The sequence below is a fragment of the Hibiscus syriacus genome, unplaced genomic scaffold (genome assembly GCF_006381635.1).
Source record: "Hibiscus syriacus cultivar Baekdansim isolate YM2019G1 unplaced genomic scaffold, ASM638163v2 tig00110458_pilon, whole genome shotgun sequence".
Classification (NCBI taxonomy): Eukaryota; Viridiplantae; Streptophyta; class Magnoliopsida; order Malvales; family Malvaceae; genus Hibiscus; species Hibiscus syriacus.
Genome location: NW_024062745.1, coordinates 2,396,340 through 2,409,309, shown reverse-complemented (window position 1 = coordinate 2,409,309; position 12,970 = coordinate 2,396,340). Strand labels below are relative to the sequence as shown.

Here is a 12,970-nt window from a genome sequence, read left to right as displayed (position 1 = left end):
AGTGGAGCAACTTTATTCCTTCCAACCCATACTGGATTACATTTTCAGCACTCATCAAGAACATACTTCTGGACACTCGAAAGTGGCTCTTTGTCATAAGCTTCAAGAACCTTACAGATCCTTTCTGTCAATTTGGCACTTCTTGTACATATTTATAAACAGTTCAACTTTGTTCTTGGATCCTAGGAAGGCCATCATTTCTTTGTCAATGGAAAAACATCAGCACATGGAGGAAGCAGAATAAAGAGAAAATCTGTTCTTAATTGGCAGAATTATAAATATAGCCCTTTTCAGTGTAGTAGCATGAAAATGTTTCAAATCTACAAATTATGGCTTTACATCTAATAAGTACTGTGATATCCCAGTCCAAACATTAGCTGGAAAGATGAATGTGCCCAATAGCATCTTCTGGACGTGTTCTTTGAGTTATCTGATCTGGTTTGGCAGAACCAATCATTGAATTGGAAAGATGAATGTGCCCAATAGCATCTTCTGGAAGTGTTCTTTGAGTTATCTGATCTGGTTTGGCAGAACCAATCATTGAATTTGAAAGATGAATGTGCTCATAGCATCTTCTGGAAGTGTTCTTTGAGTTATCTGATCTGGTTTGGTAAAACCAGTCATTGAATTTGAAAGATGAATGTGCTCATAGCATCTTCTGGAAGTGTTCTTTGAGTTATCTGATCTGGTTTGGTAAAACCAGTCATTGAATTTGAAAGATGAATGTGCTCATAGCATCTTCTGGAAGTGTTCTTTGAGTTATCTGATTTGGTTTGATATAAAACCCAAAAACCATCATTGGAATTAAAGGATGAATTGCATGATCGTCTTCATTAAGAAATTTCTTCTCAAGCTTCTTTTGCTTATTCCTTTCCCAAAAATCATAGCCCAGGCTTCGCCTTTTCTTGTAATTGGGATCATTGCATAATGGCTTCCCATCTTTTACCGGAAGAAATGTGTCAGTAACCTTAGCCATTTGAGCAGCACATATAAAATTTGCCAATTCTGTAATTGACGAATCTAGACCCCATCTCTACATGGCTATTGAAGCTTCAGCCTTTGAGAATCTCATTTTTGTCAAGTATAACAGTTTATTCTCCTCATCAGAATCAGAATTCAAGATTTCTTGGTATTAAAAGAATTATCGATATTTGTGAAATCATCTTGAAAGGACATTTCATAATCAGATGAGTTGTTATCAGAATCAACATGTCGCATGAAGGCAAGCTTTCAAGAGCCTATACTATTGAGTTTTATTCTCAAGAGGTTTTGTGACATTATATCTACCTCTACATTTGTCAAAGAGGATAGAGTCTCTGATTTGAAGAAGAAAGATTTATTGGGTCTCTACAACTGAAGAAATACTCAGTTCACCAATCTGAAATCAAATAACTTAACAATCATGCATCATATTTAGGCATTTGCAAAAATAGGTGCATTTTCATTCATTCTCATCCATGTTGAATTTTGACAGGAATTTCAAAGATGTTAGCAAAAATTTAAATTCATCACTTGATAGATTAGCTTTTCCAGTTCGAGTTCATAATGAGAAGAACTCATCTGAAGAAGGATGAAGAAATTCATAATGAGAAGAATTTGTTCAACCTTTTGCTCAAATCTATCACTTGATAGATTAGCTTTTCCAGTTCGAGTTCATAATGAGAAGAACTCATCTGAAGAAGGATGAAAGTTCATAATGAGAAGAATTTGTTCAACTTTTTGCTCAAATCTATCACTTGATAGATTAGCTTTTCCAGTTCGAGTTCATAATGAGAAGAACTCATCTGAAGAAGGAAGAAGAAGTTCATAATGAGAAGAATTTATTCAACCTTTTGCCCAAATCCATCACTTGATGGACCAGCTTTTTTAGAGAAAGTTCATAATAAGAAGAACTCATCTGAAGAAGGAAGAAGAAGTTCATAATGAGAAGAATTTATTCAATCTTTTGCTCAAATACATCACTTGATGGATCCGCTTTTCCAGAGAAAGTTCATAATGAGAAGAACTCATCTGAAGAAGGAAGAAGAAGTTCATAATGAGAAGAATTTGTTCAACTTTTTGTTTGAATTCATCATTTGATGGATCAACATTCCCAGGTAGAGTTCACAATGAGAAGAACTCGTCATCTGAAGAAGGAAGAAGAAGTTCATAATGAGAAGAATTTTTTCAATCTTTTGTTCAAATCCATCACTTGATAGATCAGCTTTTCCAGAGAAAGTTCATAATGAGAAGAACTCATCTGAAGAAGAAGAAGTTCATAATGAGAAGAACTAATCTGAAAATGAAGAAGTTCACAATGAAAAGAGCTTGTTCAACCTTTTGAATGACTCTATCACAGAAGGAAATAGGTCAACATCATCCCCAGCAGAAAGTTCATAATGAGAAGAACTCATCTGAAGAAAGAGAAGAATTTATTCAACATCTCCATCATAATCAAGTGAAGCCAAATGGATAAAAAAAATTTATCTTTTCATCTTTGCCATATTCCTGTTAACACAAGAATAAGCAAAGAGGGGCAGCTGAAGATACTAATTTTTTTACCCATATTAATTTATTTATTATTATTATAATTATAATTATTATTATTATTATTATTATAATTATTATAAATATTATTATTATTATTATTATATTAAATATATATATAAATAATAATAAAAAATACAAGCCCAATTTTCCGGCCCAGACCAAACTGAAACCTAAAACATTTAGGGTTTCAGTTAGGGTTTTCTAACCCTAGCCCTATGCACCGCCGCCTCAAGGGTTTCCAGCCGCCTCTGAAGTCCTCAGCCATCGCCGTTGGTTCCAGAAGGCCACACGTCCGTTGCCTACGCTCCACCAATGCCACGAAGCCACCCCGAAGAAGCCTCCAGAAGCTCTGCTGCCACAACCCCGACCGTCCACGTCGCTTCTATGGTGAGTCACCAGCATAGCTTTGGTGACTCACCGAAATTTTCACCCTTCAGACCGGTCCGATAGCTACACCGGTGATGGTTGTAAAACCATCACCCCATCTGCGAACAAGAAAAAAAAACCGGAGAGAGACGGAGAGAAAAACAAAGAAAAAAGATACTAAAAAAACTACCAACGATCTCAACAACAACACAGCAAAGAAACAGAAAAGAAAGAAAAGAAAAAGAAAGAAGAGAAACTTACTCTGTCATCGGAGAACCCCAACCGTCGCCGGATACAACGAAAACCGAAGGTACTTTTGTAGATTTGCTCCAATTAGGAGCTTTTTAAGGAAAAAGAGCACCGGAAACGCCCTTAGGACGGTCCGATCTATTAACGGTGTAAAAATAAAATTTTTCGGCCACCAGATGCGGTGGCCGGCGGTGACGGTCACGGCGGCAGACGGTTGCCGTCCGGTGACCGGCTTCCCTCCGATGAGGGAAGCTAGAGAGAAGGCAGAGAGAAATTTGTTCTCTCTCTGTTAGAGAGAGAACAGAAATAAGGAAATGAGAAGCTGGCCCGTAGGGCCAGCCGGCTTAGGGTATAAATACCCTCTCCCAAACGACGTCGTTTTGGGGAGGGTATTTCTGTAATTTCACAAAGGGTAAACCCCGTCCGAAGCCATTCCAACTTGTAATTTTTACATTCTAGTCACTAAATCGAGTTTATAATACTTTTAATTCAGATCTTTAATTTTAATTTCATTTATTTTAGTCCTTTATATTAAAATAATATATTTAGGATAAATAACAGATTTAATCCCTTAATTTTAATAAATAATATTTTAATCCCTAGTTTATATTTCTAATCTTATATTCGAATTTTAAATAATTTTATTTTAATCACTAAATAAATAAAATAAAGAAATAGCATGTTTAATCCCTATAATTTTGATTAATTATGAATTAGGTTTTTAATTTTACTTTTACTATAATTTAGTCATTTATTTTAAATGTTTTCATTTATTTTATTGCTTTTAAATATATCGTTCTAATTATATTTTTATTGTTTTAATTTTACTTGTTTATATTTTTAAATATTTTTATTCATAAATATATATATAATAAATAATAATTTATTTTTAAATAAATTATTTTAATATTTATTTTTCAATATCGAAGAAAATGACAGTCTTAATACAACTGGATGTCCTATTCTGGTATTTTAAAATTTAAAAATTATAAAAAATATTATTTAATTTAAATTAATATTTATTAATATCAAAGAAAAGAGCTGTCTTAAGGCACCTAGAAGTCCTTTTCCGATATTTTTAAATATTTTTTATATAATTTTGAAATAATAGGATTATAAATTAAATATATTTTGAATTTCTAATAATAGAGACAATTTATAATTAAAAAGTACCAATTTTGGGCGTTGTAGGGGTGTTAATCCTTCCCTAAACGTAACCGACCACGAATCCCTTTTTATTATTAAAAAGAACGAATTTTTGGTTATAAACGCAGATCCGTTCATTTTTAATTGATGTTTTCTTAAAACTCTTTTAAAAAATAATTTTTAGGTATTCGACCTACCTGACCCAAAAGGCCGATGGCGACTCTCAAATTATTTCCAAAAACCATTTATTCACATCAATTTTCCCGCCAAATAAATATTTCGTGCCCGAACGAAAACCGGTTACGACACGTATGACACGGTTGGCTGGCATTTTCTCAATCTGATTCTTAGGAAGATGGTTTCGGTAAAAGATGAAGAAAATGGGTTCATTTTTGTATTTCGACTCCGACCATTGCTGTTCTAGTAAATGGCTGCCCCTCTAAAAGTTTTTCTATCAAAATGGGCCTCAGGCAAGGTTGTCCTTTATTGGAACTGCTTTTTAATGTAGTTAGGGAGGCCCTTAGTGGCTTGCTAAAGAAAGCTACTACAATTGGGTTGTGTGGTGGAGTTGGTGTTGGGGTTGGTAGGTTAGAAATTTCGCATATCCAATTCGCAGATGATCTCTTACTATTTTCAGCAGCTAATGAAAAGAGTTTGAAGAACTTCAATCGTTTTCTTAAAATTTTTGAGTTGGCAGCCGGTTTGAAATTGAATATGCAGAAGTCCAAGATTTATGGCATTAATGTCGATGATAACAAAGCTAGTGTTTGGGCAGAATCATTGAATTATGGTTGTGCATATTTGCCTACATTTTATTTGGGTCTTCCATTAGGTCATAAAAACAATTCACAGGCTTTGTGGCAACTAGTGGTGGACAAGGTTAAATCTCGTTTGCAGAGCTGGAAAGGCAATCTTTTATCATTCGCGGGCAGGATTACTTTGGTTAGATCAGTTTTAAATAATCTACCTGTTTACTATAGGTCATTATTTCCTATCCCAAAATCGGTTGCAGATTCTTTAAACAAATGTTTTGCTTCATTTATATGGAAGGAGAATTCAGATAGGGGAATACATTGGCTTAAGTGGGAAACAGTTTGTGGACCAAAGACTCATGGGGGTGTGGGATTTTTCGATGTAATAACTAGGAATAGAGCTTTGCTTAACAAGTGGATATGGCAGTTTGGTGAGGAGTCTGATATTCTTTGGAAAAGAATAATTTCTGCAAAGTACAATTACGCCCTGGATTCTATTGTTCCAAAAGTGGGTAACTTTAGTAAGTTTTCTTGGGTGTGGTGCAAGATTGTCAACCCGCTAGTATCCAATGAAGGTAATCTATCTTCGAATTTTAAGTGCATTATGGGTAATGGTGTTAAAATTGATTTTTGGAATAATTATTGGACTGAAAACTTTTCTCTAAAAGCTTCATTCCCTAGAATTTTCAGCCTGGCTAATAAAAAATCTGGGAAGATTATTGAATTTGGGAGTTGGGAGAACGGTGTGTGGGTATGGAGGATAGAGTTAAGGAGAAATCTGTTTGTTTGGGAAAATTCATTGTGGTCGAGTTTCTTAATGGTTCTTAACTGAGCTATTAGCTCAGTTCCTGCTCTAGATAGATTAGCTTGAGGACGTTCTTCCGATGGTAGGTACTCTCCTAAGTCTTTTTGTTTGAGGGTAGCTACTGCAGGTAAAGTGGAAAACTCAATCTGGAAATCTGTTTGGTGCAAATTCGTCCCTCCAAATTTTTCTGGCTTTGTATGGAAAGCAGTGCATCAAAGATTGCCGGTTACTTCAGAGCTGGAAAAGCGAGGTGTTCGTTGTTCTGATAATTTCAATTGTTCTTTCTGCAATTGTGCGCCTGAAACTATTAATCATGTTCTTTGCCATTGCGACTGTGTCTGGAAAGTTTGGCAAAAATGGTGTTCTGTGTGGAATATTAGTATTGTTTTTCCATTGAATGTGAAAGAATTGCTACAGGTATGGGTTTCCCAGAGAGTTAGAAAGAAATTTCGTGCATTATAGAACATCGGTTTTTCGGGTTGATCTGGCAAATCTGGTTGTTCAGAAATAAAATCAGGTTTGAGGGTAGATTTTTTTCGGTTGATCAGATGTTCCATCTAGCTATAATTCAGATTGGTGAATGGGCTAAAACGAATTGGCCATTGCTGGTCCCGAGTATTCAAGACTTTGTTTGTAGTCCTGAATATTTATTGCTTGATTGTTACTGAAAGGTGATCGAATATGTGTAAAGTTTTCTTCTGTTGGTTCCTATGTTTTTGGTCTTCCTTTTCTCCAGTTTCTTGCGTGGTGGTCGTTTGATTGGTTCTTGGGTATGTTTTCTGGTTTACAGTTGCTGTGGATGCTGCTCCTTTAGCAGCTGTGTTATTGCTTTGTGATAGATTGTTTTTGTGTTGGAACTATTATCGTGTTCTTTGAACGCCACCACTTCAAAGTATACTCTTTTTCCTCCATCTAGGTTCTAAGGAGGTTTTTAATGAGATCCTTGTCGTGGTGTACTTTGTACCTTTTTAATACAAAGTACCATTTAAAAAAAAAAAACAAGCAATAAAAATTTACCAATTAACTTCATATAGCACTCCATAACTTATAGTCTTTAATTGATCTTTCTTTCCCTTTAATTTAAGTTCCAATATGACTTAATTTTATTAATATCATACTGATTTCATGAGTAATTGAACATAGCAATAAAATTAAAGGGTGGTTGGGACCTAATTCCCAACCCTAACATAGTTACACTTACAATACTCCAAGCTCTCCTTGAATTACTATTCCTTTTTGCTTATCTTTGGTGGATCCTCCCTTAGTTCCTTCAGCCACTCCCTCAATTCCTTGCTCTATCAATTTATACACAGCATAAGAAAGTTATTAGAATCAATACAATAGTAATTCAAGTTCAATTAAGCTATTTGGCACTAAACATATTCTGTTATGGCAGATTGTACACCTTGTAGTAATCTAATCATAACTTTTAATTTACTCATCGGATTTTCAATTTCCTTATACCCTTAGAAATCTAATTAAATTATCTTTCCATCAATGTATGGCTTGTATTTTAATTTATTATATATAATTACATTTTTGGATTTGAATTTAGACAATTTTCCAGTGACCAATCTGCTAGTCTTGTACTTCAATGTACTTTGGTGGACTAATTCACCTAAAATCCTTACCAGTTTAGCTTAGGTATTTTTACCATTATTCATTTTTATCCTTTCCATGAATTTTCATATCAACCTTAACCTTTAATACTTCAATTAAGTCCTTCAATTAACAGTTTTCCCAAAACTATCCAATTAAACTATTTTACCCATATATCACCTACAAACTTTCGAATTCTCTCAAATTGAGCCTCCTAACTTTATTATTTATTCAATTCGGCCCTTGCCTTGTTCTCAATTGTTTTTACCAATATTCAATTCTGTCCAATTAGACCCCCAAATTTACCAATTTGTTCAAAACAGTCCCTAATTGGATTCTTACAACCATAATGACTAATTTCACTTCTAAGGTCAAATTTTCGTAATTTCACCACATTGTCTATTGTTTAATGCTTTGAAACCCCTATAGTTTTCAATTTTTAGAAACTTGGTCCTGCACCCATTTTTCCAATTTGGTACACAACCTTTCAATTTTCTTGATTTGGTCACATGCATTAATAATCCATTTGGTTTTGACTTCAAAATGATGATCCATGGTTGTCCAATTTAACAAGATCCTAATCGTTTAAACTTAACGTGATTAATAAAATTTCTAGTATCATGCAACCTAACAATTTAAATGAATTCAATAGTCAAACTTAATCAATTTCTCAAGAATTAATTCAATCAATTCCATGTAATTCGAATAGAAAGAGAAGGGAAAAGCTTACTTGCTTTGCTAGATGACTTTCCCTATTTACTTCAAGCTTGAAATTAAGCTTGCATGGCCTATTTCCCTTCCTTCACTCTCTCAAAATTCTTCTCTCTATTTTCTTCTCTCAATTCGGTTACTAAGTGTAAGGAAGAAGATGATATTATTTCATTATTTGATAATGGAGATGGAAATGTCCACTTTAGCCTCACTTAGTGCTTCATTATTATACCATTCAAGGGCAAATTAGGAATCAAGGAATTTAGAATGTAATCTTAATGTAAATCATTTATTCCAATTTGATCATTCCAAACCGATCACCTTTCCTTTAATTCTTTCGATTAAGTTCTTGTTTAATTCAAGTAATTTAAATTCCAATTCAACTAGATTGTTATTCTAGGCAATTCGATTGGGTCCTTTTCCAGTCCAATTAATTTAAATTTCAATTAAATTTGGTTTTTACTTTTGGCAATTTAATTAGATATTTATCTAATTCGATTAATTTAAATCTCTTCTCAATTTGGTTTTTATCCTAGGAAATGTAGCTTAATTCCCCTAGGCTAGGATTTCAGGTTGTTACACTACTTGAGGCATCAACCCACATGTGGCATACCTCCGCTCGTTCCCTCAACCTTATTGTATTTTTTCATTGCACTATTTTTGTTTTGAAGAATTTTCAAAACATTTATTACACCGCTTAAAATGTATCGTATGTGTCGATACTGCCATGTCTATCAAGTCATTTTAGTTTGTTCTGTATGCAGAAAACCAAGCATTTGATCCATTTTGAACGCGATTTTGTATCTTCTTATTCTTGCACAAAACAAGTTTTGGTACAATTTTTAACGCAATTTTTAACATGCCTACAATATCTCGTATGTCTTTATATTAGCCTCAAATAAATGATAAATTTCAAAATTACACGAAGAATCTTATAATTACAAAAAATTCGAGATTAAATACCCAAAATGCCCCCGAATATTCCTATAAGCACTTGTGGTTTGTAGGAACAAATAAATACCTCACTTTTTAGAAAACGTGAAGTATGTTGAATACTTCTCGTGATAAATTTCTCAGGATAATTTCACAATATCTCGAGTATCTCACGATGTGGGAAACGCGAGATAATAAATAATCATATTAAATTAGGCAACATGAAAAATGCATAATACCTCACATCCTATAAAATGCAAGACACATTCTCTCTCTTTATAGGAAGCAATATACTCCTACATGTAGTTTGAGGGGCGATTTTTTTAACAAATTTATTAAGAGTATTGTTCAAAAAATAATAATTAATGGGGTTTTTAATATAATAACACCTATCACATGCCCCATTTATTTTTTTAATCATAATGGCGGTTCAGTTGGGCCATGATTTTGATTTTAAATTCAAACCTGCTTATTTTAAATTAACACGTGAAAAAGATTCTATCTTCTGAGATTTGACATAAAATATATGTATTTCTTGTGATTTGAAAATGTTCACCTAACCTTTTAAGGTGTGTATATGACGAATTTATCCCCTTTAATTACTTAATATTTTTTTATTATCTTTAACAAATTTTTATTTAATAGTTTTCAATTAAAATTGTAAAAATTAATTAATTATAAAATTATTTTAGTTATTATTAAATTAAATTAAAAACATATATATTATATTCTAATATAAGCTTATGTCAAATATATATATATATATTCAATTCGGTCAATATTCAACTGGGTTAACTCGACTTGAGACCTTAACAAGTTGAGTTGAGTAAGATCCAATTCAACTTGATAAGTTCGCGAGTAGATTGCTAATTCTTTTTATAGTTTTTAGTAGTTTCCTTACAAAATTATTTCATTAAAAAAGTCTAAATAATAATTACTAATTAACTAATATATAATACGAAAGATGATAAATTACTTAATAATTATCATTAATTTATTAATTTACTAGTTGATGTATGTATGGATTGTTACTTTTTTTTTGTGACAAAAATAAACCACGAGAGAGCTAAGTGGTGGTGCCTTAAGTACAAAGCATTGTGCTCGTCGTTGAGAGTTCTTTGCACTTCAGTAGGGGCTGATAAAAAATCTTGAGGTCCTGGTTGAGATCTCGGCCAATATTCGTCATGTTGTCGGCCAGTTTATTGCCTATGAGAGTTAACAGTTAATTTTCGTACACGTATACGTATTGTTAAACAAACTGAGATTCAACAGAAAAGCTAAGTGCATGATTAAGTATATCAGACAATATAAAAGCTTAGTAATGAAGACTGTAAATTAAATATAAATAAAGAAAAATAATAGAAAATATATAGATAAATAATAACAGGGTATACAACCAAGTGGTCCAAGTCATCTGTATATATATATATACATACATACAGATACATCAAGAGGCTGAGTTAAATTAAGGATCTGAGTTTGAGGTGTTGTCACTTGGATACAAGAAATTAGAGTTTGGTTTAATGGCAACTACAAATGAGGTTGAAGATGGGTTGAAGATGATAGAGGAGCTAACCACCAACGCCGAGCAAATACAAGAGCAAGTATTAGGCCAAATACTGAAGAGAAATGCAGGAACAGAATATCTGGGTCGATACCTCAATAGCAAAACTGACAAGAAACTCTTCAAAACGAATGTTCCCGTTGTTACTTATGAAGATATTAAGCCTTATATTAATCGGATCGCCAATGGGGAGACGTCGAACATCCTTTTAGTCGAACCAGTCATCGAGTTCTATCGAAGGTCTAAACTTCTTGCCCCTCTATGTAATCTTCTACTAATTAGAATTAGAGTCAATATCTAACATCCCGTTTGATTTGCAGCAGCGGAACCTCAGGCGGGCAGCCGAAGTGGATACCTGCCACGGCTGATGTATCTAATCTAAGGACACTGTTTCTTACCCTGCTAGCATCCGTGATGAACAAGTAAGAAACTGAGTTTTACATTAGACATGTAGCATATGCGCGTTGACCTAATATAACTTCATTTACAGGAACTTTGGTAACCTACACCAGGCAGGTAAAAGACTGGAATTTATGTTTACCAAACAAGATACAGAAACTCCTTCTGGCCTCAAAGCCGTATCTGCCACAACAAGCTTGTACAAAGACCAAGGCTTTAGAAACAATGTCTCCAAGTTTTATACAAGCCCTCTTGAGGCCATCTTTTGCTCAGACACCAACCAAAGCATGTATTGTCAATTACTCGTCGGTTTAGTACAGCGAGACGAGGTCGTATCAGTTAGCTCAATCTTTGCATCCGTAGTTCTAAGAGCCATCAAGTTATTAGAAGATCACTGGAGAGAGTTCTGCTCAAACATAAGTTCAGGACAAATTAGTGATTGGATCACCGACTCCGGGTGCAGAAATGCATTGTCATTGATCATGAAACCTGATCCTCAATTGGCTGATTCAATACGGAACGTATGCAGTAGTAAATCGTGGGAAGGAATAATCAAAAAGCTTTGGCCTAAAACAAAGTTTATAGCTGCAATTAGTACGGGTGTTATGAGTCAATATGTTGAAACACTCAAGTTCTACGGCGGAGGGCTCCCTTTAGTATCAGGCGTTTATGCTAGCTCTGAAGCCTATTGTGGGATCAATTTGGAGCCTCTAACTGAACCTTCTAATGTCTCTTACACCTTTCTTCCCAACATGGCTTACTTTGAATTCCTTCCCATCAACAAAGAAAGTCTAACAATGTATCAAGTGGATACAGAACCTGTTGATCTTGTACATGTGGAGCTTGGTCAATATTATGAACTACTGGTCACATCCTATGCAGGTAAGATCAATTTTCCTCTATGTAAGTATGTATGTATTCTTGATCATATCTATCTTTTTTCTTTTTCTTTTCAGGTTTATATCGATATAAAGTTGGAGATGTTCTTAAGGTGACAGGGTTCCATAATAGTACTCCTCAATTCCAATTCGTAGAAAGACAAAACGTTATTCTAAGCGTTCATACAGATAAAACAACCGAGGAAGACCTACTAAAGGCAGTGAAAGAAGCAAAGATTCTTCTCGAACCGCTTGGATACATATCAAGAGGACACACTAGCTACGCTGATACAAGTTCGATTCCCGGTCATTATGTCATATTTTGGGAGCTCAAGGAAAAAGAAGGCAACGATGGGCAAGTGCTTGATCCTAAAATAATGACAGAATGTTGCTATAGGATGGAAGAGTCATTGGGATATATATACGGAAGCAATAGGAAGCAAAATGCAATAGCATCTCTGGAGATAAGGGTGGTCAAACAAGGAAGTTTCGACGCACTGATGGATTACTATGTGTCCCGAGGAACTTCTATGACTCAATACAAGACACCTTCTTGCATTAACTCCCAAGAAGCCTTTAACATTTTAGACTCCAACGTGATTGCAAAGTTTTTCAGCCCAAAAACCCCTATGTAACCACTTGTATTTTCCTCTTATTCCTGCCTTTGTATGATGGACTCCAAGTCCCGATTACCGAAGGAATTGATCATTGTTTGAGCGTCTAATCTGTATTGAACTGTATTATATTGATGAACCATGTGTATGCACCATCAAGCCTCCTTACAAAGTTATTCCATGGAGCCTTTCGGTCTTACATTAGCAGTTGTAAATATGGTTGATATTTTAAAAGAATATAAAGAATCTTATATATGTTAGGAAAATTGTTGATGGAACAAAGATATTGAGTCGGATAAAGACGGTTAAATTTTTTAGTATATGTGAAGAGTCGTAGTCGGTGATCGATCAATAATCGACGGATTGTGTAAAGATAATGGAAGTTAGGTATTGAAGTAGAAATATTTCTTTGTGAGGGAGAGAAC

General features: G+C 34.1%; 1 protein-coding gene across 1 annotated transcript; it reads left to right on the top strand.

Annotated features, from left to right (window-relative positions):
* Positions 1–10,555: 10,555 nt before the first annotated feature.
* LOC120126416 (indole-3-acetic acid-amido synthetase GH3.17-like) lies at positions 10,556–12,697 on the top strand. The gene is made up of 4 exons (XM_039144621.1): positions 10,556–10,894; positions 10,975–11,076; positions 11,145–11,935; positions 12,010–12,697. The coding sequence occupies exons 1-4, from the start codon at positions 10,614–10,616 to the stop codon at positions 12,564–12,566; spliced, it is 1,731 nt and encodes a 576-aa protein (XP_039000552.1). The 5' UTR covers positions 10,556–10,613; the 3' UTR covers positions 12,567–12,697.
* The last annotated feature ends 273 nt before the right edge of the window (positions 12,698–12,970 follow it).

Coding starts and splice junctions, on each gene's coding strand:
- LOC120126416 (XM_039144621.1), top strand. CDS start 10,614: ATGGCAACTACAAATGAGGTTGAAGATGGGTTGAAGATGATAGAGGAG. Junction 10,895..10,974: donor GTCATCGAGTTCTATCGAAG/GTCTAAACTTCT, acceptor TTTGATTTGCAG/CAGCGGAACCTCAGGCGGGC. Junction 11,077..11,144: donor CTAGCATCCGTGATGAACAA/GTAAGAAACTGA, acceptor CTTCATTTACAG/GAACTTTGGTAACCTACACC.